At 34.3% G+C, this 25,215-nt stretch overlaps 2 protein-coding genes across 3 annotated transcripts in view; one reads left to right on the top strand and one right to left on the bottom strand.

The window, feature by feature from the left end:
- LOC142338233 (uncharacterized) overlaps positions 1-25,215 on the bottom strand; it is a 232,055-nt gene that overhangs the window by 203,511 nt on the left and 3,329 nt on the right. The gene's annotated exons all lie outside the window — the stretch shown is intronic.
- Positions 19,940-25,215, top strand: part of LOC142338241 (uncharacterized) — a 70,471-nt gene continuing 65,195 nt past the window's right edge. The window contains exon 1 of one of the 2 annotated variants that reach the window (XM_075387918.1): positions 19,940-20,152. In XM_075387918.1, coding sequence (XP_075244033.1) covers positions 19,961-20,152 — 192 coding nt within the window. In that variant the 5' untranslated portion in view covers positions 19,940-19,960. Of the gene's footprint in view, positions 20,396-25,215 lie in introns of both variants that reach the window. The other variant, XM_075387910.1, reaches the window with a different exon arrangement.

Below are 25,215 nucleotides of genomic sequence, written 5' to 3'. Positions count from 1 at the left end.
TACTGAGCGTAAATTCCTGTCTGAGCTGGTTTGCTGGCAACTAATGAATTTGTATTTTTATTCAGTCCCAATACTGCGAGATGGTGTTGATATTCTAACGAGCTCTAATAAGTCCTAATAATGTCTCGTTTAAAGTTTATGGTATTGTATTATTTTGAAAACTTTTGTCTTCAGATGTTTTTCTGTAGGTTTGTAAAGAAGATTTGTTTAAGTTCTGGCAAAAATGGGACTGGGGATGACCGGGTTTTTTCGAATACTAGTTATGTTTTTGTTTTGACTATACTTGTTTTGGATATTAATTGCTCTCGAACAAAATTCGTAACAATTAAAATGTGTTGGTCTTTTTTATGCTAGTTTTTTGCTTTACCGTTTCAGCGCTTCTCTTCTAGAACATTTTTTGACCTCTCAGTAGTAAAGATTGTTGCTAAAATAAAGCTTGTTGCTAAAATAAAATTAAAGCTTGTCGCTAAAATCAAATCGATTGCATCATAGCAACAAGGGCCTGATTTTTGCACCCTGAAAGAAAAATTTATCTAAGCTACAGCCCTTGAATTGCCTCGCCTTTCGTTCGACAGCAATTTGTCTGACATTAGCCGGTTTATGTTTTATTTCCTTGACCTTCAGTCGTTTATAAGTTCAATATGTCAATAATATGGGATAGGTGAATCTAGCCTTTCTTTCAAATTTGTATATTCATAGATATATATTCATAGATTTAAAAGTGGATACTAATTAATTGCTCTTATACGAAGTTCATGTTGTTTATTGTAAATGTATTGGTCTTTTTTATGCAACTGTTTCGCTTCACAGTTTTTGCTCTTTCTTTAGAACATTCTTTGACTTCTCAAGTGACTTTTCCACGCTCTCGTTCTTCGTTTTTGACTGATCTCTATTGCTCTCACTCCGAAGTAAAGATTGTTGCTAAAATAGAATCGGTTGCACAATAGCAAAAAATGCATGATAGCCAAATGGGAAGTGCTTCTGGTTAGGGATCGGGAGTTCCATGGTTCGACTCCCGGCGTGGTCAACTGATTATCCACCAGCCTGTCGTTTGAGAACAATTCTGACATTAGTCGGTTTTGTTCTTAAAATTCACCCTAAGATGGGATGATCAATTTCCATGATTTTGTCTGGTAGTTTTGCCTGGAAATTCTGAAGACATCGGATGGCGTTGATTTTCTAGCGAGTTCTAATAAACCCTTATATTATCTCGTTTAAAGTTTATGGTATTGTATTATTTTGAAAACTTCTGTCCTTAGATGTTTTTCTGTAGGTTTGTTACAGTCTTTTAAAGAAGATTTTTATTGATATCAGTACTGGCATAAATGGGACTGGGGATGACAAGAATTAATATCTATTTTAATGACCGGGTTTTTTTCGAATACTAGTGATGTTTTTGTTTTGACTATATTTGTTTTGGATAGTAACTGCTGTCGCACGAAAACGTAACAATTATTTCAATGTGTTGGTCTTTTGCTAATTTTTTGCTTGGCCGTTTCTGCGCTTCCCTTCTAGAACTTTCTTTGACTTCTCAGTTGACTTTTTCACGCTTTTGTCCTGCATTTTCTCTTTTGCACTCACTCCGAAGTAAAGCTTGTTGCTAAAATTAAATCTATTGCATCATAGCAACAATAAGGGCCTGATATTTGCACCCTTAATGAAAAATTTATCTAGGCTACAGCCCCTGAATTGCCTCGCCTGTCGTTCGAGAGCAATTCTTCCGGCATTAGTTGGTTTGTTTTATTTTCTTGACCTTCAGTCGTTTATAAGTTCAATAAGTCAATAATATGGGATAGGTAAATCTCGATTTTCTTTGAAATTTGTTGATATTCATAGATTTAAAAGTGACGCCATCTAATTTTTGGTTGAAAATTTTTTTTTTATCTTTCTATATGTGGTTTTAATTTTCTTAAAACTTTAATTTTGTTGTTTACAATTGAACTAATCAATTATTGTAATTGCTGACCAGTCAGACTTTCTGAATGTGTCGATTCGACAAGGAATTGTTTTTGTGTTTCGAAAAGAACAGATTTTGGAAAAATTTTGGCATTCAATATTGTATTGTCAACTCGTAAATTCATCTCCTCAACATGATTTCCTAGTTTTTTCATTCTCAGTTCAATGTGCCTGTGCTTAATCCTTTCAGTATTTCGAATTTACTGTTAGGTTGTATTAACGATGTTTATATGTGCAATATTTTTGCTGAAAAATTTGTTTACGTTCAGATGAATGCGCTGCCTGGATTCGTAGTTAACGCTCTTAGCATTACAGACGATTCCAGGTTTTCTTGATTTACAATGATGCAAAATGTTTTTTGAAGTCATCAACATAAATCTGCAACTCTGGATCAGTAATGCTGAAGTATTTAAGACCGAAATTTATTATCTTCCCCCTTCAAAAGCATGGAGTCGTTGGAATTAGTAATACTATTGAGGCGTCAATTTTGAATTGTTCTTGATGTTTTACAAATGATATATCCGTTTCACAAAAATACAGTTCATCCCATAAGCAGCCAATAGACTATAAAATGGCAGCAGTTTGATCTGTGTTTAATCACGTGGATTATAGTGAGTGCTTGCAAACAATTGACATAATCTGTCTAGTCGGACGGCGGCTGCACTAGACGTGTTACCTGTTTCCTTTATTGTTCCAAATCCTCAGTAATCATATGAAGTTGAGAATTGAGGTTTACGTCACATGGTTTTTTTTACGGTGGTGTATTTAAATGATCTTCTAATGTTGAAAATTTCGGGCTCACTCATAATGGCAGTTCTGAACAGACATCGTTTGACTCGACTTAGATATTGATATGCGTTTAGCTACAGCTTTCTGATTCTATTGTTATTAGTAAAAGATTGATAATTTAGACTGAACATTGTTTTTATTGACTATCGGATTGTTTAATATTCGGGGCCTGAAATCACCAATGAGACCCCCATTAATAAAGACAGCTTTCAATGTGTTCTCTAATTTCAATTAAAATTAGATGTCAATTTTAATGACGGATCAGCTAATTGTTATACCGTCTGGTCTGTTTTTCGTTCAAAAATTGTCGAACATATATAATTCGTTCTCAGTTTAACGCATGGCTTGCTTCACTGATGTTTTCTGGATACTAATTAATTGCTCTTGAAGAAAGTTCATGGTAATTATTGTAAACGTGTTGGTCTTTTTTATGCACATTTTTAGCTTCACCGTTTTTGCGCTTTTCTTTAGAACATTCTCTGACTTCTCAAGTGACTTTTTCCACGCTCTTGTTCTTCATTTTTGAGTGATCTCTATTGTTCTCACTCCGAATTAAAGCTTGTTGCTATAATAGAATCGGGATCTATTCTATTCCCCCCCCCCCCCCCCCAGCTTAGTAAGTATAATTTTTTTATGACCCCCAGGCGCACGTGCTATTTTTCATAGTAACGTGCTATATAACAACATATAATTTGTAACTGGGGGTCATAAAAAACACTGGGGGGGGACAGAATAGATCCGAGAATCGGTTGCAGCATAGCAAAAAAGGCATGATAGCCAAATGGGCAGCGCTTTTGGTTAGGGATCGGGTTCGACTCCCGGCGTGGTCAACTGATTATCCACCAGCTTGTCGCTCGAGATCAATTCTTCCGACATTAGTCGGTTTATGATCTTAACATTCACCCTAAGATTGGATGATCAAATTCCAAGATGTTGTCTGGGTGTGTTTTGCCTGGACACGAAAGAAAAAAGGTTGATCCCTGTGTATTTATAGGACCAGATTCGCTTAAGATGCATCGCATAATATAAGTAGCTCGTTTTCATATTCCCGCTGAAAGCTGAAATAACTATTCTCTATTTTCGATATCCTGGTTTTAATTAATCCTGGTTTTCATGCCAATTGTGATTTTTAGTAGCATTAAGTACGCCTAGCGTTAGCTCAAACAAAATTGCGCTAATGAATTTTTTCAACAGATTTTTCCTTGGTCTCTGTGCTCTGGCATTTTATCCCAACATATAGAAGTGGCAGATGAAGCTATAACTAAACAAGAAGGCTCGCTTGTTCTGTGCGTGGCACAGAATATGCGCACATTTTGCATTTGAAAGAATATTATATCAAATTATTAAAAATGATTTTTCAGAAATGTTTGTTTTAGCACCAAACATTGTTTTTGTCAAGCTATTACAAACAAATCTATTACAAAAGTATTTAGCTGAAGTTTGAAACAGAGACAACCGGGAAAATTATCTGAGTTTTCAGAGGACGCAAAAAAAGCATTAGTCGCCTTTAATTATGCAACACTTAGTTGGACTTAAATTATGATAACTATTATCAAAAGAGTTCCTCAAATGTATTGCAAATAAACGCGGGCACTTTAAGTTCGAATTGTTTTGCAATATTGACATCTTTGTCTATTTTTATCACGAAATTGTTCTATAACTCTTTGAGCGATTAAAGACTTTTTGTCAAAAAACTTGTTTCCAGGATGAAAAGGGCGTGACCTAATGGAAGTTTCAGTCAATATTTTTCACTTCGAAAGTTTTCCGCGGCCAAATACTTTTTGCGGAAGCACATTGCACAAAGAGTTGCGTTGCAGATTAATGCAGTATGATCTCTCATTTTAGTAATCTTGAAACAATAATTCGTAAAAGATTGAAATTTTGTTAAATGCAATTTTCGCCGAACGTAACTATAATTTCATTTCTGTAGTAGGGGAGAAATTATACACACAAATGGGTTTTCTTTGTTCAGTCAATTTTTGGCGATCGATATATTCGTAGTGCAGAATCGTGTGGGTCTATTTAAAAAGCTGTTCCAGCGTAGGGTTTGAGATTAGAGGGATTTCTTTTCGAGTTTTGTTTTTCGAGGAGCAATCGAGGTTTAAAGTTTTTGAGAATAGGTGTTTGGGTATGGTTTATGAATTTTACCGTAATTTTGACTAAATATTAGATTTTTTTGTGTATGAAAATCTTGAATAAAAATTGTATTATACGATAAAATAGGTAATTATTTGGCTTATGTTTCGAGTGGCAATAAAAAAATCTAGTTTTGACTTCATCAAGTTTAAAATCCAGAATATCCAGTTTCTTTTGGAGAGCTCTTTTTAAATTTCTTTTCACATTTTTTTTTGGTGTTTCTCGTGTCATTTTGAGACAAGTAAAACGGTTTCATATCAGAGCTCTAATACTTAAAACTGCATTTACGACCAAATAGAACCCGATGAACATTTATTTTTCAAGGAATCATCGCTCATGATTTTTATGGTTTTGACATTGTGTCTGTGATTTTTAGTGAGTTTTTGTATTTTGCCTGCATATGCTGTATTTTTAGTACTATTTCATAACCTCGTTAATTAAAAGTACAATTGGTATCCTTAAGAGAATTAAGTGATATTACCTAATGCTTTGAATGCATACCTAACGATTCGAAATATTTGAACAAAAATTTTTGAACGTTGTTTTTCAGCTCGAGTCTGGGAACTTGTGGATCTGTCCCACAATAACTGGACCATAATGCTTGATAGTGACTCTAATCATAGGTTGGTTTCCAATATTATCTTCTAATGGTTGTTTTTGTACCTTGATGCTACGAGTTTTATAAAATTTTGTGATTTTTTGATATTTGTTTCGAACTGTGGTTATTTTGGAGTTCTTGTTAGTTTTTAGCAATTTTGACAGCTCTTCCTTGCGATGAAAAGAGCTTTATCAGATTACAAAGAATGTTATCATTAAACAGCTTTTGGTTTTAATTGCTTTGACACTTTTTTTTGTCACTTTTCCATTGAGTTTTTTGTTTTTCCCCTTTATTTGTTGTTTTTTGTAGTCATAAGAGTTTTTATGATTAATGATTGATCTCATTTGCTGCCAATCAAGGCAATGGGGAACCTATTTCGTGTTTTTGTTGAGAGCTATTGGTTTTGATGGCTTTGATACTACGAGTTGTCACGTAATCACAATACAGAGATCAATACACTGGCTTTGAAAAGGAAATCAGTTTGACATATTCAGTGTTTTCATGGAAACTCTAATTTTCATAACTGCGGCACTCTCCTCTCGCACTTTGGCTCACAACTTTTTTAGAATACTTTTTGAACTGCTCCGTTTTCTTTTTCTTTTTGAGCTTCTCCGTTTTCTTTTTTTGTAAACTGGAAACTTAGTCTCATTAATGAGATGTGCAATCTGCTTTCTTGTAATTTAAACGTCAACCTCTTTTTTGGATTTATCTCACAGTTGATTTTTTATATCTGGAACACTATGCGTTTCTTAAAAATTGTGTGAGTGGTAAATTTTTGTGTTATCTTTTGTTGTCTTTTGATATATTCTCCTTCATAAGCTATATTCTCCAATAATATTCTCCTTAATAAGCTATAATATTTTTCCTAAGTTCCATCGATTTTCAAATGAGGCTAAAATGAAATATACAATTTGAAATGATTGAATTGTGGACAACATTTTAGCTAAATGGAACAGTTTAGCTTCGTGAAATTTCTTTTTGTAGTGAAATTCTATACGCAGAGAGCTTCAATTTGTTACCAGACATGTTAGCCTGAGATGCCCGCAAAAAAGTAGAAAATTGTCTGAACAAAAATAAGTGGGGCTAGAACTTTCTTTAACTTCTCAAGTGACTTTCGTTCTTGCTTTCGTTCATTTTTGAGTGATCTCTATTGTTCTGACTCCAAAGAAAAGCTTGTTGGTAATATGAAATCGGTTGCAGCATAGCAAAAAAGGCATGATAGCCAAATGGGCAGTGCTTCTGATTAGGGATCGTGAGATCACTGGTTCGAATCCAGGCGTGGTCAACTAATTTTCCACCTGCCTGTCGTTTGAGAGCAATTCTTCCGATTTTAGTCGGTGAATATTGTTGAATAATGAGTGCGCGGCATGATACGAGAAATAATGTTTATATTCTGTACCGAAAACACAAGTTCTATTATTTGGTTCTTTTGTTTCTTTGAAGTATATTTGTAGAATATGCTCTATAAAAATTATTTGATGCACTGTCATGCAAATACTTAGTCAACATTTAGTTAATACAGTTCTTTTGATAACTCTTAGATAATAAAATCCGATAATTAAAAAATAGAACTGCCAAGCTGCCGGATATTCAACTACCAAAAATTATTTGTACTGAATATCCGCCCCATTTTTCAAGGGAATGTTTGTTTTTTAAGGAAAGTAGACCACCTTTGCGTGAGTCACCTTTTGGAGTATATATATGCTCTGGAATAAAAATCAGTGGGCTAAATATAGTTTTGATCCTCAATTTTTTATCTTTTGCCCAGAAACAGTGGTATTATTGGATACTGAATCGAGCGTTGTAGATAAATTGATGGTTTTCTCATTAGATAAATATGGGGTATAAAATGTGCCTTTCTAAGAATCAAATGAGTTTACCTGAATTGTACGTGAAATGTGCAAAACGCATAGTCGAATTGTGGTCTATTTCTATGATTTAGTGATATGCTCTCTAAACCAAAGCTGAGTCTAAAAGTGTCTAAAGCTGAGTCCACATTTTATTTTTTTGAGTTGTGTAACACACCGTTGAAAAATGGTCCCTTGTTATGATTTATTAGACATATAAGACATATAGAGTTTTTAATTTGTCTATTTCTTATTTTAAAAAACAAATATATTATTCCTTGCCAGGCTCAGGAGATATACTTTTTACTGGTCAAAGCCAATCTGACAGAATGAGGAAAATTAGGATCAAATATAAGCCCCAGGATATGCATCTGTGATGAAATTTGCCTTCACAAATGTGCATAATTTTTTTTTTCACAGATATTGTGACTCAGATCTACTATTAATCCTTAGGTTGAATATAGCAATTGTGGTAATCTAACGTCCTTCGTCTTAGATGTGACCTAACTTGGAGGCTTTCAATGTTTTTTTTCCGAGATGCCTTAAAGGTTTTAAAGAGATTTTGTCTAGACTGAAAAGAGGAAATGTTTTCGTTCTTCATCACTGGTTTTGTTGACCGATTTGAGTATCCATCAAAATTTTCCTGAGAAATATTTATCAAGGTCCTTAGTGCATTGAGAAATATGAAAATTTAGCTTTGCGTCCCACTTGAGTAATAAGATGAAAACTAACCTATTATTTTAAAATTTTAATCAGGCTGATTTACTGTTTAAATGGACAAGTTATGGATTTGAACCAGATATTATACTATACCCTTATATCACCTGGCTTTGAACACTCGAACTTGTGCCTCTTATTATTTACGGTTCTCCCAGAGATATTTTAAGTTTATCTTATGCACAATTTACGTTTAATTAGACTTCCAACCTGAGCATTTGACGAGACTTGGGGTTAACTGGCAATCATTTTTGAAAGAAGTATTTGGCTAATATGTGGCTTTTTTGGGATGATATTCAGATGCTCAGTGGTGTTAGCTCATAGCTGTTTAAACCATTACAGAAGAGACAGCTGTTTCAACCATTACATGGAATTGGTCGGCCAATGGGCGTATCGTCTAATGTCGGCTTATACCCCTAGCCCTGTGAAAAATTCAGGAGACGAGAGAATCCAAGAATTGACAGCGGTTCCTCTTCTAAGTCGAGGAATTTTGTTAGAACCTGAGTTCAGTTAAAATATCAGTTAAAATTTCAAAAAAAAACGCTCAAGGAATCAGTTTAATTTTGTGACTATCTGTCAGGCTTGTTTTTCTAGATTAAACTGTATTTTTGAAGACAAATTGTGGTTGGAAGAACACTTAGATAAATTGGTTGTGCTTCCCGGGAAAATTGGTTGTGCATAGGGATGCTTAACATTCGCCTTGGAGATTTAAAGCGAATCATTTATGAACAATACGAATTAGGACTATTTTGTTGCTTTGTGATCAAAATGATAAACAATTAGTTTTGGGTCGAGCTAATAAAAAGGTTCTGTTTTTCAGTAATTTAATAATGGGATATCCAGTGTATAATTTAGATATACGTTTGTGATTTGTTTGATCTAGTTCTATTTTCTGCTTCAATGATTAGCCCTTGAGCGGTTATTCTTCTTGTAATTGAGATCCTAACGCAAGCTATCAAGACTAAAGCCCTATTGCTGCTTTCTAAATTAGGAAAGAAATGATCTCTTAATGGATTTGACCGTTTGATTTATCGACACAACTGCTCAAATTGCACTGCGTGACGTATTGATTAGTTCACTTAATCCAATTGTGAGATTTCTCAAAAGGCATTTCCTGCCAATAATTGTTGCTGAGATTAGTACACTGAAGTGGGGAGGGGGTAGGGGGAGGGAACATGAAGTGGGAAAAAGGAAATCAAAGGAATGAACCCTATTTCACTCACTGGTTTTGAGTTGTGATTTGTTTTGGTAAATTATGGGGTGTTAAAACAATTGATTCATTCAATGTAGATATTGTTTATGTTAGTGTTATGTTTTGCCCTGATAAGGGTTTAAGAAACCGGTAACTCCAACGTCAAATTTCCCAGGAAGTATCCAGAATGTCCTTGTAGTTTAGGGAAAATTTATATGGGTTTAATTGTGAATCGGTGGGAGCGTTGAGCTTTTTGCTGGTGATAAATTGGTTTCTAGAGTGTGAAATTCTTTATGGCTGATTGGCATGGTATATGAGTTATACTGACGAATGATTGACATGAGATGACTTGAAGATCGGCTGTAGTGGGCCTTTCAGACATGTTTCAGTTTACGTCACTTAGGAAGAAGTGTGGGAGACAATCTACCAATGCATAAGCAAAAGAGGTGACTGATAGCTTCTGACATTGAAATTTTATCTACTTTTTCACATTGAAATTGTGAAAGCACTTGTATATCGCTGCATACTGAAAAGTGTTCCGTGAATTGATAAAGGATACAGCCGGAGAAAAGTTTCATAAGTGAAGTCCAAACTATGTACCCTGCTGATTTTTGACTTTGACGTTCGTGATGAGAAAAAGTTAGAATTTTGTTACAACGCTCAACACTCAAATTTTTTATTACTCAATTGACATGTCAACAGCTGTGAGCTGTCAAATGCTGATATTTAGTGCTCTAGATGTGAACGTAGTACCGCTTATAGGAATTCAGTGGAAATTTGCATGGCTTCTGTGAAATATCAAAAAATGTTTACGTTAGTCGGTATTAGTGTATTCGTGCTCCTTAGTTTCTATGTGTAATTTTTATTATAAAAGGAATGGGAGATCTGGAAGATTTCTGTTATGCTCGTCATTATGAAGACGCTTCATGTAATTTTAACACGGTATTTCCATTGTCTGATATATATACCGTGCCAAAGGGCTTGTATGTTTAAAACTAAATAAACAAACAATTATGCTCCAATTTGAACATTCCGAAACGGTATGGAAAAAAGGATTCTCTTTTTATCTATTCAGATGTAAAGATGTTGACGATATTTTAATCTGCAGTTAGCTATCTGCAATTCCATACAGTTTAATGCTCTATGAGTCTTCTGTAGATTAGATGGCGGTCATCGTCTATTTCTTGCTTTAATAATTTTGGACGAGCCAATAGTTGGCGCTGCTCAGGATAGTCTTGACGCTGCTCAAGACCTTAAAAGTTGAGCACCTGTCAGAAGTTGTCAGTTTTATATTTTTCATTACTTCTTTCGAGAGACGAAAGTCTGGAGTACACCATTTTCTCTTCATGTCAGCTAAGCCAATTTGCACTTAAGTCATACTAGTTAATTTAAAAGGGCCGTCCTCTGGTCTATTTTAATAAAAAATATAGGCAGAAAATGTATAATATTTATGCCGCGATTAATGAAAAAAAATAGATAATAAATGAGAAATAAATATATCCAACGGAATTGGCTTTTGTGCAGACATTTCATAGAAATGTTTATAGTTGAATATGAGAAAAGTTGGGATAATTTTCATTTTATGAGGCGTTCACTCGAAATTTTTATCAAGCAATAAATTACAAAGCTAGAACGTTGGTCTGGAGTCTAATCATTAGAAATTATTGATCTTACAGCGGTTCTGTAAGTATGATACATAATTGAGGTCATGATCTTTCAAATGCCAGACTCCTTTTTTTCTGAAGTGCAAATGGTTAAAAATGTGGCGGAAAATTTATAGTTAGTGGTATAATTGCAACGTTGGAGTTAAATAACGGAATGAGGATCAATCAATTGCGGTGGGCAATCTCTGGTTCCGATTGATCACAAGTGCTGTTTGTGGATGTGCGCTTTTAAAGTGCACAGAACTAGGTTAAAACAGTTTTTCATGTTTTTGTCTTAGAGGATCATCAATATTTGATTGCACCGTATTAGCATTTTACCAGCTTAAAAACTTAAATTTGTCTATTTCACTTAAAAATGGTTGAATTATTTTTGCTTGTCTATACCGTGTTCTCTATTAATTGAGTGGGTCTAACATAATGTTTATTGCTCTCAAACGAAGTTTGTAGCAATTATATTAGCCCTGTTGGTCTTTATGCAATTTTTCGCTTGATCAATTTTTCGTGTGACGTAAGTGGATATTAAGTGCTCTTATAGACTTTCAACTCACTAGCCTCCAAGTATGCGAATCACACAAACTGTTTTGGAGACTTATACTTACGATGTGAAGGATGGTTCTTAGAGGTTGACCCCCCACACCCCCCCCCCCAATCCCTACCCCTGTACATTGTTCAGGTCATAAGGGACCCGTGCAGCCACCGTTTCCCTACCCCCTCCCACTGTTGCCCCCTCCCCCATCAACCCCCCCGTTGCAACCCCACTGTGCTCACCTCACGCCTCTTCAATTAAGCTAAAATTAGCCTTACAAAACCGTGGCTAGCTACTGACGAAGACAACCGCTCGCCGGTCGTTTGAGAGCGATTCGCCCGACGTTAGACGGTTATGTTTAATTTTTTGCTTTCTACTGTGACGCTCAAAAGTGAAAATTTCATTGGATCAAAATCTGAGTACAATCACTAGAATGCCGTAGCTTAGAGTTTTATAGCTTTGTAATTTACTCAAATTGATATTTTTAGAAGTCATGACAAACTTTAATTTCAAGTAACAAAAGCTAAGAACACAAGTTCTCGGAGATTTCAAATTGTTCCTGTAAAATTTGATTTAAGAAAGTGTTAGTTGAACTGGCGATAAGTTCAAAAACCTTTTAAACGTAAATATTTCACCATTCGTATAGATACTCTTTAATTTTTCAATATAAGATGCAGTGCGAAAATGTTTATTTTTGCTCATCTGGGTTTGCTGATAAAGTTAATAGATTTTTCATAAATTAGCTTTTTTGTGTGTTATCCAAATTTGTTTTTATTCAAAACTTAATTTAGTTAATGCAGCTTTCTTGACATCTTGTATTCATTTTTCACAGCTTAGCGATATTGGCCGATATTATTGAATGGATCATAAAGTTATGCTGCTCTATATAGAAAGTTTGTTGCATGGGCCTTATTGCATCAAGCATTTTTGATATTTTCTCAGATAATTCATTCTGATAATTTTTGCAGTCGGGAACTGTTGTGAACTTTACACCAGTCCAAATTTGTGTGACCGATGGAGGGATATAAATGTGGTTTCATTTTAGAGCCTTCAATAAAATAATTTAATTGTTGATTGGTTACAATCTTTTGATTGGATTAAATTTTCAGGCTTATACTTATGAACTTTTAAAACAGTTGACTGATATATTCATTAGATCTTTACTAGGCAGCAAAAGTTGGTTAATTGATGAAGTAAAACGTGAAAACATCTGAAAACGAAGAGACAAAAAATGTGAATCAGACTTTTTGAAGGCTTTCATTAAATTAATGTTTTTATTACTATCTGTTTATTGATGAAAAGATAACGCATGTTTTTGTATTTTTTCTGGATTATGAGTTTGTTTTAAAATCAATATCTTAGTTTCATAGCTTTTATTTATTATTGTAATCTTGATTTTATAAAGGAAACAAGGCGGCTCAGCAATGTGCGATGGCGCATAAGATTCCGACCCGGCCCATCCACAATTTTGACACAATTGTCTACCAAATGAGGAACAGATAGAAAACCCAAAATATTTTTTGGGAATCCCAAAAAAGCCCAAGTATTTTTCAAAAAATTGTGTTTGAACGATAAGATAGCCTCCAAAGCAAATAACTCAGTGGAGTAAAAATTGAAGCATTAAATTGCTGGGATATGCCAATATTAAGAAAGCGAGTCAAGACGAACAGCAAAATCAAACAACAACAAACATTAATTACATTACATGAAAAACTTTTTGTCCGTCAACAACATCAAAAAATCATCAAAAAGTCAGCATACCGTCAGATGAACCTAAAACTAAACAAAATAACTTATAAATCAGCAGAAAAGATATGGACCAGTCCATAAAAAGGCTTGGTAACAATTAGACAACAAAGAACAAAAACAATAAAGTTAAAAAATTCGCTTATTTTTTTAAAACAATTAACTTCACAGTAACTGAAACAATTAGAAATCCATTAAAATATCCCAAAGGTTTACGATTACCACTGCTTCTATAGAAGGGCATTAGGACCTGTCCTTATTCATTTCTTTAAGCGGCTAAAAAGAACAAAAAAACAACAAACAAAAATTCAATTGAAACTTGCCAGAAAAGGCTATCAAAACCGTCAAGCCATATTTCGGCCCTCAAAATATATTCGTTTGCGCATTCTTCAAATACCGATACTGCAGTTTTTGACCATTTATTAGTGGGACTTGGTAACAAGTAGACAAAAGGAGAAAAGGGCAAAAGTATGTAATAATTTTGAATTTTTTTCGAAACTAAATTATATCCAAAGTCATGAAAAACATTAATTACAAAATGAAATGTTTAAATGGGGTCGTTAATTCGTCCAAAGAAATTCTTTGAGACCTGCAATTATCCAGAGTAATAGACATGACAAAAATCAAATTAAATTACTTTTGTGAAAAACCGGTGTCGAAGTCAGTAAGGTCATAACGCATTCTGTAAAAAAATCGATTTTGGGACATCAATCCCTTTTGACACCTTCCCCTGACACCCATAATGTCATATTTGACCTGTAATTAAGGAGATTAGATACCAAAAAGAAAAATAAAAAGAACAAACTTGCGAAGTTAAAAAGTTTTTGTTTTTAGTTTAGTAAAACGATTGTTTTCAAAGTCATGAAAGCCGTCAGCAATCTACTATTATCAGAATATTGGCTTGTCTATTCTTCCATAAAAAGCCAGTGAAACCTATAACTATACAGAAAATTTCATACAACTGAAATGACAAAGTAGAAATGACAGTTAAAGACAAAATTAAAAAATTCAATTAATTTCTTGAAGAAAGAAGTGTCGAAACCGTCAAAACGATAATCTAAATCTTTAAGGATTTTAATATGTTCAATTTTGTTTCCTTTTGAACGCTAATAATGTGATATGAGAACTGTCAGTAATGTGATAATGTGACTAGAAAACGTGAAAAACTGGCAAATTTCTAAAATAAAAAAAAACAAATCTAGTAGTATCAAAGTCGGAAAACAATAACTTCAGGCTTAAAAACGCAATCGAGACTAAATTTCAAATCAGTAGAATGAATGAGCATTCTTTCTTTGCTGACACTAAGCTGCAAGTTGACTAAATTAAGAAAATTGGAGTAAAAGTTGATTACGCCATTATTTATTTAAAAATCAAATATTTTTAAAAGTCGAGACGATCATAAACTTTTCAGTAAAAAACTAAATGCATTAGCTTGGAGCTGCTTAGGAAGCCAATTGGACCTATCACTCCTGAGCTTTCATTTGATATGTTCTGTTCTTTATTATTAAAAAGATCTCTTCAAAAAAGACCGACTGATTGCAATCCGAACGATTGTAACAGTCCAAGATTGGCCCAAATCCAGCCCTGCTAATGCTTTTTGTCCATTAGGAACTATGATTTTTCGAATTTTGTAGATATAGATAATTTGTTAGTTGAAAACTCAAAAAATATTCTGCATTTTTGATAATAAACGAGTAAAGCTAGCAAGAAACGGCAAATTTTTTTTACAGAGCACTCTCAGCGGAAGTTTAAGTAGGAATAGCCCCTTCTGAATCTACAAAGATTGTTTTAGTGTTGTTTGGGGGTGTAGTGCTGGCAAATTGTATCAAAGTGGACTAAAGTAGCTTATTTCGTGCTGTTCTTGATGAAAAAGGCTGAATTTTGAAATATTTATCCAGAGTTTTTGACCAAAAAAATTAAATGAGAATAATCAACAAGGCTTGTTTGTCCTTAAAAATAAAATCAAAGACACTATTCTTAAAAATTTCAACAAATTTTAGCAAAATTGACGAAAAATTAAGCAACATTTTCGGAAAATGTGAATAAAACAACGTGAATTCACTCTACTTTTCTCAGAAGTTTGAACCTCGATAACTCCCTGTAGAAAACGAAAATTAAAAAATCTTTTTAATTCCATATTCTACGCTGGACGAGCTTTCTAATGATTCCAGTCTCAACTCTACGATGATTATATCGATCGGCGAAAATTGACTGAACAAAAAAAACCCATTTGAGTATATAGTTCCTCCCCCCTCAAGAGGGGTCGGAACAAATATTTGATTAAAACCATTTTTAACAGTGCTTTGAAGCTATCTTAGCCAATGAATTATTGTTTGTTTTTTTTGCAGTACTAATGTCAAGTCAAACTTTGTGTTTTAAGACGATTCAGAACTCGTCTCCAAGAAAGGAGTTTAAACGTCTCCAAAAAATCTCTAATTCATCTTGTAAAATGTATTTCAGTTCAAGCGAAGTGTCATTCGCTTTAACAAAATAAAGCAATTTGTGTCAAGAAAAATTTGGTCTTTCATGATCAAATCTAATAATTTTTTTACGATCTTTATAAAGCTGAAGGGAAGAGGTTAAAATTTTCTTCCAAACCTCTAATTAGTCTCCTGTAAAATGTATGAGTGTGAACGAGCAAATTATAGTAAATCTTTAAAGTCATTTTTAGGACGACATATATAATATTTAAGTCAATAGTTTTCTTATGATTTTGTAAAATGCAAAACCAGCCTTGATGTCTCTATTGTAGTCCCCTATTGTGATGATTTTCTCTAGTAGTGGTTAAAGTTTTTTTATGGAGTTTTCCTATAGATAATAAGCGGTGATTTTTTTCACCGCTTCACTCCATTCAGTATGAAACGTCAAAAACGCCAAACTTGTTTTCTCGTATTGTTTGACAAATAATTTTCAAAAGAGTAGGCAAATCGTCAAAGGAATTATTTAATGATTAGTCGAACTACTTTTGTGGTAGGAGGAGTAAGCCGCACAGGCGTAAATTTTTTTAATAGCCGCACAGCGATAGCTGGGGCTATTATTGGCCTTCTTTTGGTTTTTTACAATTCAAAGAATTTGAGTTGTATTGGGGCGCTGTCTTTTTTTAAGATCTGTTCACATATTTTCATGATTTTTGAAGTCAAATTGGAGTGGTGATTTTGGTCACGCCGAATCAGGAAATGGAGCAAAAGAGCGAGTGGTTTTGCCGCGTGAAATTGTTTCACTCTAATTTTAAAGTAGAATGAGAAAACAGTGTTTGAACAAAAATTCGCTTTCTCGCTAGGTGATTTTTGTTCACATGCGGCAATTTCACTTTGGTTTTTACGGTTTTTTCGATTTTTTGCCTTTGTTTTTTAGAAATAGTTTTCCCAATTCACTCCTAGTCCGTTCTAGGTCTAGTTTTTTGTTCAGTCAATGAAAATTCTTTGAATTGTACGTCAGGATTTGTCCTGCTATGTTTTTTATTTCGTCGTCATGATTTTTGTTACGACCATATGACGTCACAGCCACTTTTTGTTCATTCGTTCATGCAATTTCAACTGAATTGCATGCAAGACGGCATTTTTGGCTCTTAGTGGAGCGAGTTTTTTTGTTCATTCGCGTGATTAAGTTTTTGGTCACACTTACCTCACTCTCAAAAATGACTTCCTCACTTTGAAATTGACTTTTATTTACTTTAATTCAGAGAGATAAGGTCAAATGGGTGTGTGTCACTCTAAATTAAGGTTATTTGAGAGCGGCTAAAAGAGGCAGCAAAAACTTATACATATTTTTAATCAAAATATAACATATCAGCCTTCAATAGAAAGACGAATTTTTTTGGTCTGTCTTTTTTACTGTTTTTTTTACTGCCGATTTACGAATCTATTGCGGCTATTTTCGGGCAATCTGCCAGCTATGTTTGTTGAATTTAATATTGTAGATATGCATCTTGATTGGACAATTTTTAGTCTTCAACAGTTTTTATACTTACAGATTGTTTTACAAATGGTTGGAACATCATGTTTGGAGGATAATTGCCATTCCGTCTTGTTTTTTTTAGTCCTAAGGGTATATAATCAATTTTTTGGTTGTGGAAAGTATGGTTTTGTTGAGCTAGATCGTGCTCCACAAACGAATTATTAGTCATGTAGAAAATATTTCGCGTAGAATTTTGTTTTTTTCTGCTTTTACGTTTTTAGAGTCAACTAAGTTCTTGCCCTGTTAGATTTTTAGGCGATAAGACTATTACTAGCTATGACACTAAGTCGTAAAGAGAACACTGCCAGCGGTTGATCGACAAGAAGAAAAACATCGCCTACTGGGATTCTGAAACGTGATGTTTGAAATAATTAATAGCCGTGAAGCGATAGCGGCTATTATTGGGGAAATCGTGTTTTTTTGCATTTCAGAGAATTTGAATTGTATTGGTGCGCTGTCTTTTTTTTAAGATCTGTTCACGCTTTTTTCGGCTTTTCCACGTCAGAGAGAAGTCAAGTTAGAAGGGTGATTTTGGTCACACTGAATTAGTAAAGGGATCGAAAAATGGAGTTGGCTTGAGGCGTGACTTTTTTCAAAATACCTTTAAAGTGGAGTGAGAAATTGGTTTTTGAACAATTTGGTGGTTTTTTAAGATTGTTTTTTTTTCTGGTGCGTCAATTTGACTTCTATTTGCAGTTTCCTCTCCTTCAGTGCTTTTAAGACGGTACATATGTGTTCTGATTGTGCCTTTTTGCCTTTGCTTGAATTCATTAAGGGGCAGCTAACATTTTTAATGACTTTTGTTGTCACTTTTTGTTGTCATAAAATATTGGTAAATTTTATTTTTTTTGCCTCCTTTTGAAAAAAATTATCTGTTGTCTTATCACTTAGTATCATCAATGACAGGTCTGATTGGTTGTTAATGAGGCATAAAAGAACCTAATTAATGGCGCGAAGTAATAGCTAGTGATTTTCATAACTTTGACACTGCTTTTTCTCGAAAACTTTGACACTGCTTTTGTCTCAAACTTTGAAGCTGCTTTTTCCCAAAAATTTTTGGTTAATTTTGTCTGATAATTTAATATTATTAGTGAGAGGACTCATCGACATTTGATGACAGGTTGCTAATGAGAAATAGAGTAATATAGTTGGCAGTTTGAGTTCATAGCAGTTGTTTTTGATGATGATCCTCTCTTTTCAAAAAATAGATTTGAGTTTTTAGTCTTGCTTGTTTTTGTCGTTCTTGTGTTGCTTTATGCTTAGTCTCATTACTAATAGCTGTCATCTGCCTTTTAAAGTGGAGTAATTGATTGCCATGTCATAAATTAATACAACTTGTCCTGCTATGTTTTTTAATTCGTCGTCTCCGTCGATGATTCTTACGACCTGACTTCTCGGAATTGACTTTTTGTGACTTCAGTGACGTCTACTGCTTTGCAGTTAAGATTGGTGTGCATGACGTCATTTCTGCTTTTAGGTCATTTGAGTGACTTACCTCACTTAAAAAATGACTTCTGAACTCACTTATGGAATTTTAAATTTTATGACCATTAACGAGTTAATAATCAATAGTGTGCATCTAAGTAGTGCCAAACTAATATGCCCAATACTAATATACCCAGTACAGTGCTAATCCAACCCAAAAAGTTAGTGGTCTATTAAAGGACTGATGGTCGATCTGTCTATCTTATTTCTTTAGTTTTTTTCAATTCAATGAAGGCTACAAGCGGCTATTTTCCGGCAATCTGTCGGCAATGTTTTTTAATTTTTGATCGTCTCTACTTTAACGAAGTTATCCTCATTCTTATTTCTCTGGTTAATCCCATTTATTTCAAAAGCAAAATTTTCTGGTTGTTACCAATGCTCGTCTTGGAGGTATTTTTCCCGTCATGCGAAATTGAGTCACAGCGAATGTTACAGCGACTTCTCCTCGGCAACCAATCATTGTTAATAATGCGACAGAAGCCATTGAGCGCCATGGTGGTGTTAGGTTTTTTCACAAATTTTGAAGAAGGCATAGAAGCGAATTACTCTGCTAATGAGCTGGAGAAATAACGAGTTTCTCTTTATATCTCTCCCCCTTTGCGATAATCTAGCTCAGTCAGTTAGTGTAGTCATCAATCATTCTGCTACGATGCTGCCTGCGCGAGCAACTTAAGCAACTACTGAAAATTAGATAAAATCTTTGCTGCAAGAATCAAATAAAATTCAATCAGTGGGTGCCACCGATAAATTGAAAACCGAATATGTTGATTCGTAGGGCCAAAGTGAGGACCCAATTGTGTCGGTCCAAATACGTGGCTATCTTAATTAATGAATCGTTTGGTGGGATGGACTGCTGATATAGTTTTCTAAATCAACCAATGAATTTTAAAACCAAGAATTTTTCTCATTTAAAACTTCCATACTGCGAAGAATTTGAAGAATTCTGCAAGTTTAGAGCAGTTTTCTATTGAACAGAGAAGCATTACATGGTTAGAACGAAAATTCGGTCAATATATGCACGCCTTTAATTAAATGCCGAATTTCCTGTGCGTCACATTTACGCTTTCATCTGTAAAAACTTGATTATATCTAGTCTTGTCGCTCAGTAGTAAATTTAGTGAGAAGACAAGCAGGGAATTGTTGGGTTTTTAGGAAGAATAATTGAGGTTAAATCATCTTTAATGCTCCAGAACTCATCAGCAGATCACTAAACATTTCAAGTAACCAGTAAGAATCAAAATTAGCCACCACTGAAAGTGCAATGTAGTTCATTGATTTAGCTGAGAATCGAATTGATGCACAGAATGAGTCAGTCAGGTGACGTGAAACGATTAAATCTATTTTCAGATGAGTTTGCTGAAAGATGACGTGTGGATTCTGGTCACAATTATGGACAAAGACGAAAAGATGTTTATGCCTCGCAAAGCAACGGCCGCATTTGTCCTCTATCGCTGTCTCAGTCTGTTCAAAATCAAGGAATGCAAATATTTCACTTTGTTCTACATCGGTACAACTTCCGAAATCTTGAAGGAAAGCGAGGCGATTGTTTTTGATGGTAATACTAAATTGAAAAGTTTGTTGAAGTTGAATCCAAACTTTGGAAACCAACATGCAATGTTGAAGCTGAGAGTTAACGTCATGTGTTACCCGCCTTGTGTTACAAAAGTGTCAGATTTGAGTGCTATAAAAATTATTTACCATTCTGTGAAGAGTGATGTTGCTTCTGGAAGGTTGCCATGTTCTTCCGAAGACTTGATTTATTTAGCGGCTTGCGCGTTCCAAGTAAGTATATTTTGTCTGAATTGGATCGATTTAAAATTCATTTGACGGTTCAGTTGATACTGTAGATCTAGAGACAAGCTATTCTTGTTCGCACTATCTTTTTTATTCCATTTGACTATTTAATTAGTACCAGTTAACATGAGTTTTTGCTCGCGGATGTTTCTTGTTCCAGCCTCCTATTATTGGCAGGACTTTACGTGCTGTTTTCTAAAGGTATCGTTATAAAACCCTTCAATTGTATAGTATTTTAGTAGAACGATTTTATGACGCGTTTCTTTTTGTTTCCTTGTTAAGGTCTTTAAGTTTCGGCGTCTTATTCAACGAAAACCCCATTTTGGAGCTGTTCAAAGTCAGTGTTATAAAAGTTCTCTGTTGTACTACTGATTTACCGTGGTACTAGATTTTTAATATGAGACTATTATAGTTTCCTTTTATATTTTAATCATCTTGGCTGACTTTTTCGGCCAGATCTGCACCAAATTTTCCAGCTTTTGACAAGTTTGACTTTTATTATCATAAAAAAGTTGTGAGAATTGATATGATTTCTGGAGTATGGAGTTTTTTGTTGACAAATTTTTTGGATAAAATTTAGCTGCTTCTGGACGAATTTACCCTCATTTTGACGAATGGCTATCAATTCTTCTCCGTTTTTCCCCCAAATTAAAAACTCTTCCCACCCTTAAATTGCTGAGTGGGAATGATCACTAGGTCCTCAATGGTTTTTTATACAAACAAGGCGGCTCGGTAATGTGCGATGGCACATAAGGTTCCGACCCCGCCCATCCACAATTTTGGCATAATTGTCTACCAAATGGGGAACAGATAGAAAAACCCAAAAATTATTTTTTGCGAATCCCAAAAAAGCCCAAGTCTTTTTCAAAAAAATCTGTATGAACGATAAGATAGCCTCCAAAGCAAATAACTCAGTGGAGTAAAAATTGATGCATTAGATTGCTTTAATATGTCAATATTAAGAAAGCGAGTCAAGACGAACAGCAAAATCAAACAACAACAACAACAAACATTAATTACATCAAAAAATTTATGTCCCTCTTAAAAACTAAATTTAATAACAAAGTCAACGTACCGTCAGATAAACCTAAAACTAAACAAACATAACTTATAAATCACCAGAAAACATATGCGACCAGTCCATTAAAACGTTTGGTAACAATTATGCAAAAAAAGAACAAAAACAGTAAAGTAAAAAAAAGTTAACTTATTTTTTTGAAACAGTTAACTTCAAAGTAATAAATACCATTAGGAATCAATTAATATTACCACAAATTTACGAATACCACTGCTTCTATAGAAGGGCAGTAGGACCTGTCGTTATTCATTTTTAAAGCGGCTAAAATGAACAACAAAGAACAAAATTTCAATTGAAACTTGCCAGAAAACGCTGTCAAAACCCTCAGGCCAAATTTTGGCACTCAGAATATATTTGATTGCGCCATATTCAAACAGCTATAATGTAGTACGTGGCCATTCATTAGTAGGACTAGGTAATAAGTAGACAAAAAGGCGAAGTGCTAAAGTATGTAATACTTTAAATTTTTTTTCGAAACAAAATAACATTCAATGTCATGAAAGGCATTAATTACAAAAAGAGCTATTTAAATAGGGTCGTTTATTCATGAAAAGGAACGCTCGAGACCTGTAATTATCCAGAATATTTCTTGCATCTACAAAAAGAACGTCAAATATGACAAAAAAAATCGGTGTCGAAGCCAGTAAGGTCATAACAAATTCTTTAAAAAAAGATTTTGGGACACCAATCCCCTTTATTCCCTTAACACCTATAATGTCAAATTTGATCTGTAATTGACTAACGAGATTAGGTAACAAAAAGAAACACAAAAAGAAAATTGCGAAGTTAAAAAGTTTTTTTTTTAATTTTGGAAAACGATTGTTTTCGAAGTCATGAAAGCCATCAGCTATCTACTAATATCAGAATATCGGTTCTTCTATTCTTCCATGAAAAGCCAATGAAAGCTATCACTATACAGGAAATTTCATACGACCGAAACGACAAAGTATAAATGACAGTTAGAGACAAAATTAAAAAATTCAATTGATTTCTTCAAGAAAGAGGCGTCGAGGCCGTTAAAAGGATGATGTATATCTTTCAGGATTTTAATATGTTCAATTGTGCCTTGTTCTGAATGCGAATAAAGTGACATGGGAACTGTCAATAATGTGATAATGTGACAAAATTAGAAAACGTGAAAAACTGGAAAATATCAAAACAAACAAAAATCTGAAATCTTGTAGTATCAAAGCCAGAAAACAATAACTTCAGGCTTAAAACTGCAACCGAGAATAAATGTTAAATCAGTAGAAAGAAGAAGCAGTCGTTCTTTGCTGACACTAAGCTGGAAGTTGAACAAATTAAGAAAAAAATAGAGGAAAAGTTAATTAAGCCATTATTTATTGAAAAGCCAATTATTTTAAAAAAAAAGAAACGACCACAAACTTTCAATTAAAAAACTAAATGCCTTAGCTTGGAGCTGCTTAGCAAGCGAATTGGTTGGACCTATCACTCTTGAGCTTTGATTTGATATGTTCTGTTCTTTATTATTAAAAAAAAGTCTTTTTTTTTAAAAAAAAAAAGACCGACTGATTACAACCCGATTTTTTTTGGATTGTAACAGTCCAAGAATGGCCCAAAACTAGCCCTGCTAATGCTTATTGTCCGTTAGGAACTATTGATTTTTCGAATATCGTAGATATAGATTATTTGTATTTTGTTAATAAACGAGTATCTGCATTTTTGTTAATAAACGAGTACAGCTTATTAAAAAGCGGCAAAGTTTTAATTACAGAGCACTCTCAGCGGAATTTGAAGTAGGAATAGCCCTTTTCTGAGTCTACAAAGATTGTATGGCTGTTTATTGGTGGTGTAGTACCGGCAAATTTAATCAAAGTGGACTAAAGTAGCTTATTTTGTGCTGTTTTTGATGAAAAAGGCTAAATTTTGAAATGTTTATCCAGATTTTTTGACCAAAAAAATTAAATCAAAACAATCAACAATGCTTGTTTGTCTTCAAATCAACGACACTATTCTTAGGAATTATAACAAATTTTAGCAAAATTGACGAAAATTTAGGCAAAAATTCCGGAAAATGTGAATAAAAACAACGTGAATTCACTCTTCTTTTCTCAGAAGTTTAAACCTCGATAACTCCCTGTAGAAAACGAAACTTTAAAAAATCTTTTTAATTCCATATTCTACGCTGGACGAGCTTTCTAATGATACCAGTCTCAACTCTCTACGATGAATATATCGAGCGGCGAAAATTCACGGAACAAAAAAAACCCATTTGAGTGTATAGTTCCTCCCCCCTCAAGAGGGTCGGAACAATTATGCTTTTTAAAGATTGATGTGATTTGAAATACTATTGCCTAACTTTGAACAAGTTCTCTGCATTTTGGGGGGATTTGGCTCCCGAAATCATCCGTATTGTTTCAAAGTTACCGACAACTTTATGAGTTAACTCATGCTAAAGGTCAGTGGGAAGAAAACTTTTCTTTCTGGGAGGCGAGTCAGTGGCAATTAGTCCGTATTTCTTTGCAAACATCAAGTCCCTAACCCCACGCATTCCTTTGTGGTATATTTTGGGTTTCATAAGGTAACATCATCGTGGCCAACACCGTTCAGTGGCAGTACATGTTTGAGGTGCTTCCATCCTCTGTGTTTTTTTTCACTTAAGTACAATTTATGTTTCTGCCTGATCAGTGCCTCACGCATGCCGAAAACCGTTGTTTCTTTTCTAATGTAATTGTCAATTTTATGAGTAATGTCACAGTTGCGACACATGAATCTGCCAAGATAGTTGAACGCTACGCTGAGACAAATCTGATGTTTATCCCCTCCATAAGTCAATTCGTGCTGATGACGTTGTTTTGCGCTCGGGCTTTGCATTAGCTCTGGCAAAGCATAAGAACATCTTAAAGAGGCCTGCCTTTGAATGGTGTTATTCGTTCACTGCTTTTTATGAAGCTTAGTTCTAAATAGCCTGTCCGCGAAACTAGAAGTTGACAGTATACTTCCTCCATCAAAGGATAGCAGTAAACTTGGATCCTAGAAGACCATAAGAACTTCGTCAGTTAACCAGCTCTACACCTTGCCTCACAGCTACATTAACTTTGAGAGATGCTATATATTTCCAGTTTACTGCTATTGTGATTCTTGTGGTCCATTAGGCCACTTGTGGAGGTTTTATTCGGTTTTGTGGAAGACCTGAGATAGCCGAAGGGTTCGCTGCAATTCGAAAAAGAAGATTGAGTGTTTGAGGTGCATTTTGATTACGAAGATTTGGTCTGCTTAGGAGTTACCTGTATGGAATCCCGGCTTGGGCATCTTTGATTTTTTTCGATCAAAATATTTGCTTAATCTCTGCAGCAAAATTTCTAATTCGCTTTTAAGCAGTGAATGCAGGCACAGAAATACCTCGGTAATATGTAAAGTCGCAGTCGCTCAATATTTGTCAAATGGTGTGATCGCACCTTTCCAGTATTGCTGTGCTCTTTTATGTTCCTATATGTAGAGCTTTTTGATCCCATAGCAACCGTTCTTCCGGATTTATCTACTGATCTATATCTACTGATCAAACATATGTTTTCATTTTGAATCAAAAAGGCTTCCTTAAAGTTGAGAAAACCTTTTTGTTTTCAAGATATTTGCACAATTAAGATTACGTGTGAGAATGTTGCATATCCGAAGTATGTTGTGCAGTTTGATACACTGTACGAAACTGATTTCTTCTCAGTTTTTCTTTCTAACAGAGGTTCTTGAACAAGATCTATGGCTGACCGTC

This window comes from Convolutriloba macropyga, chromosome 1 (assembly GCF_964194025.1).
Source record: "Convolutriloba macropyga chromosome 1, txConMacr16.3, whole genome shotgun sequence".
NCBI lineage: Eukaryota > Metazoa > Xenacoelomorpha > Acoela > Convolutidae > Convolutriloba > Convolutriloba macropyga.
Note: the sequence above shows the minus strand (reverse complement) of the source record. Positions and strands in the feature narration are given on the sequence as shown.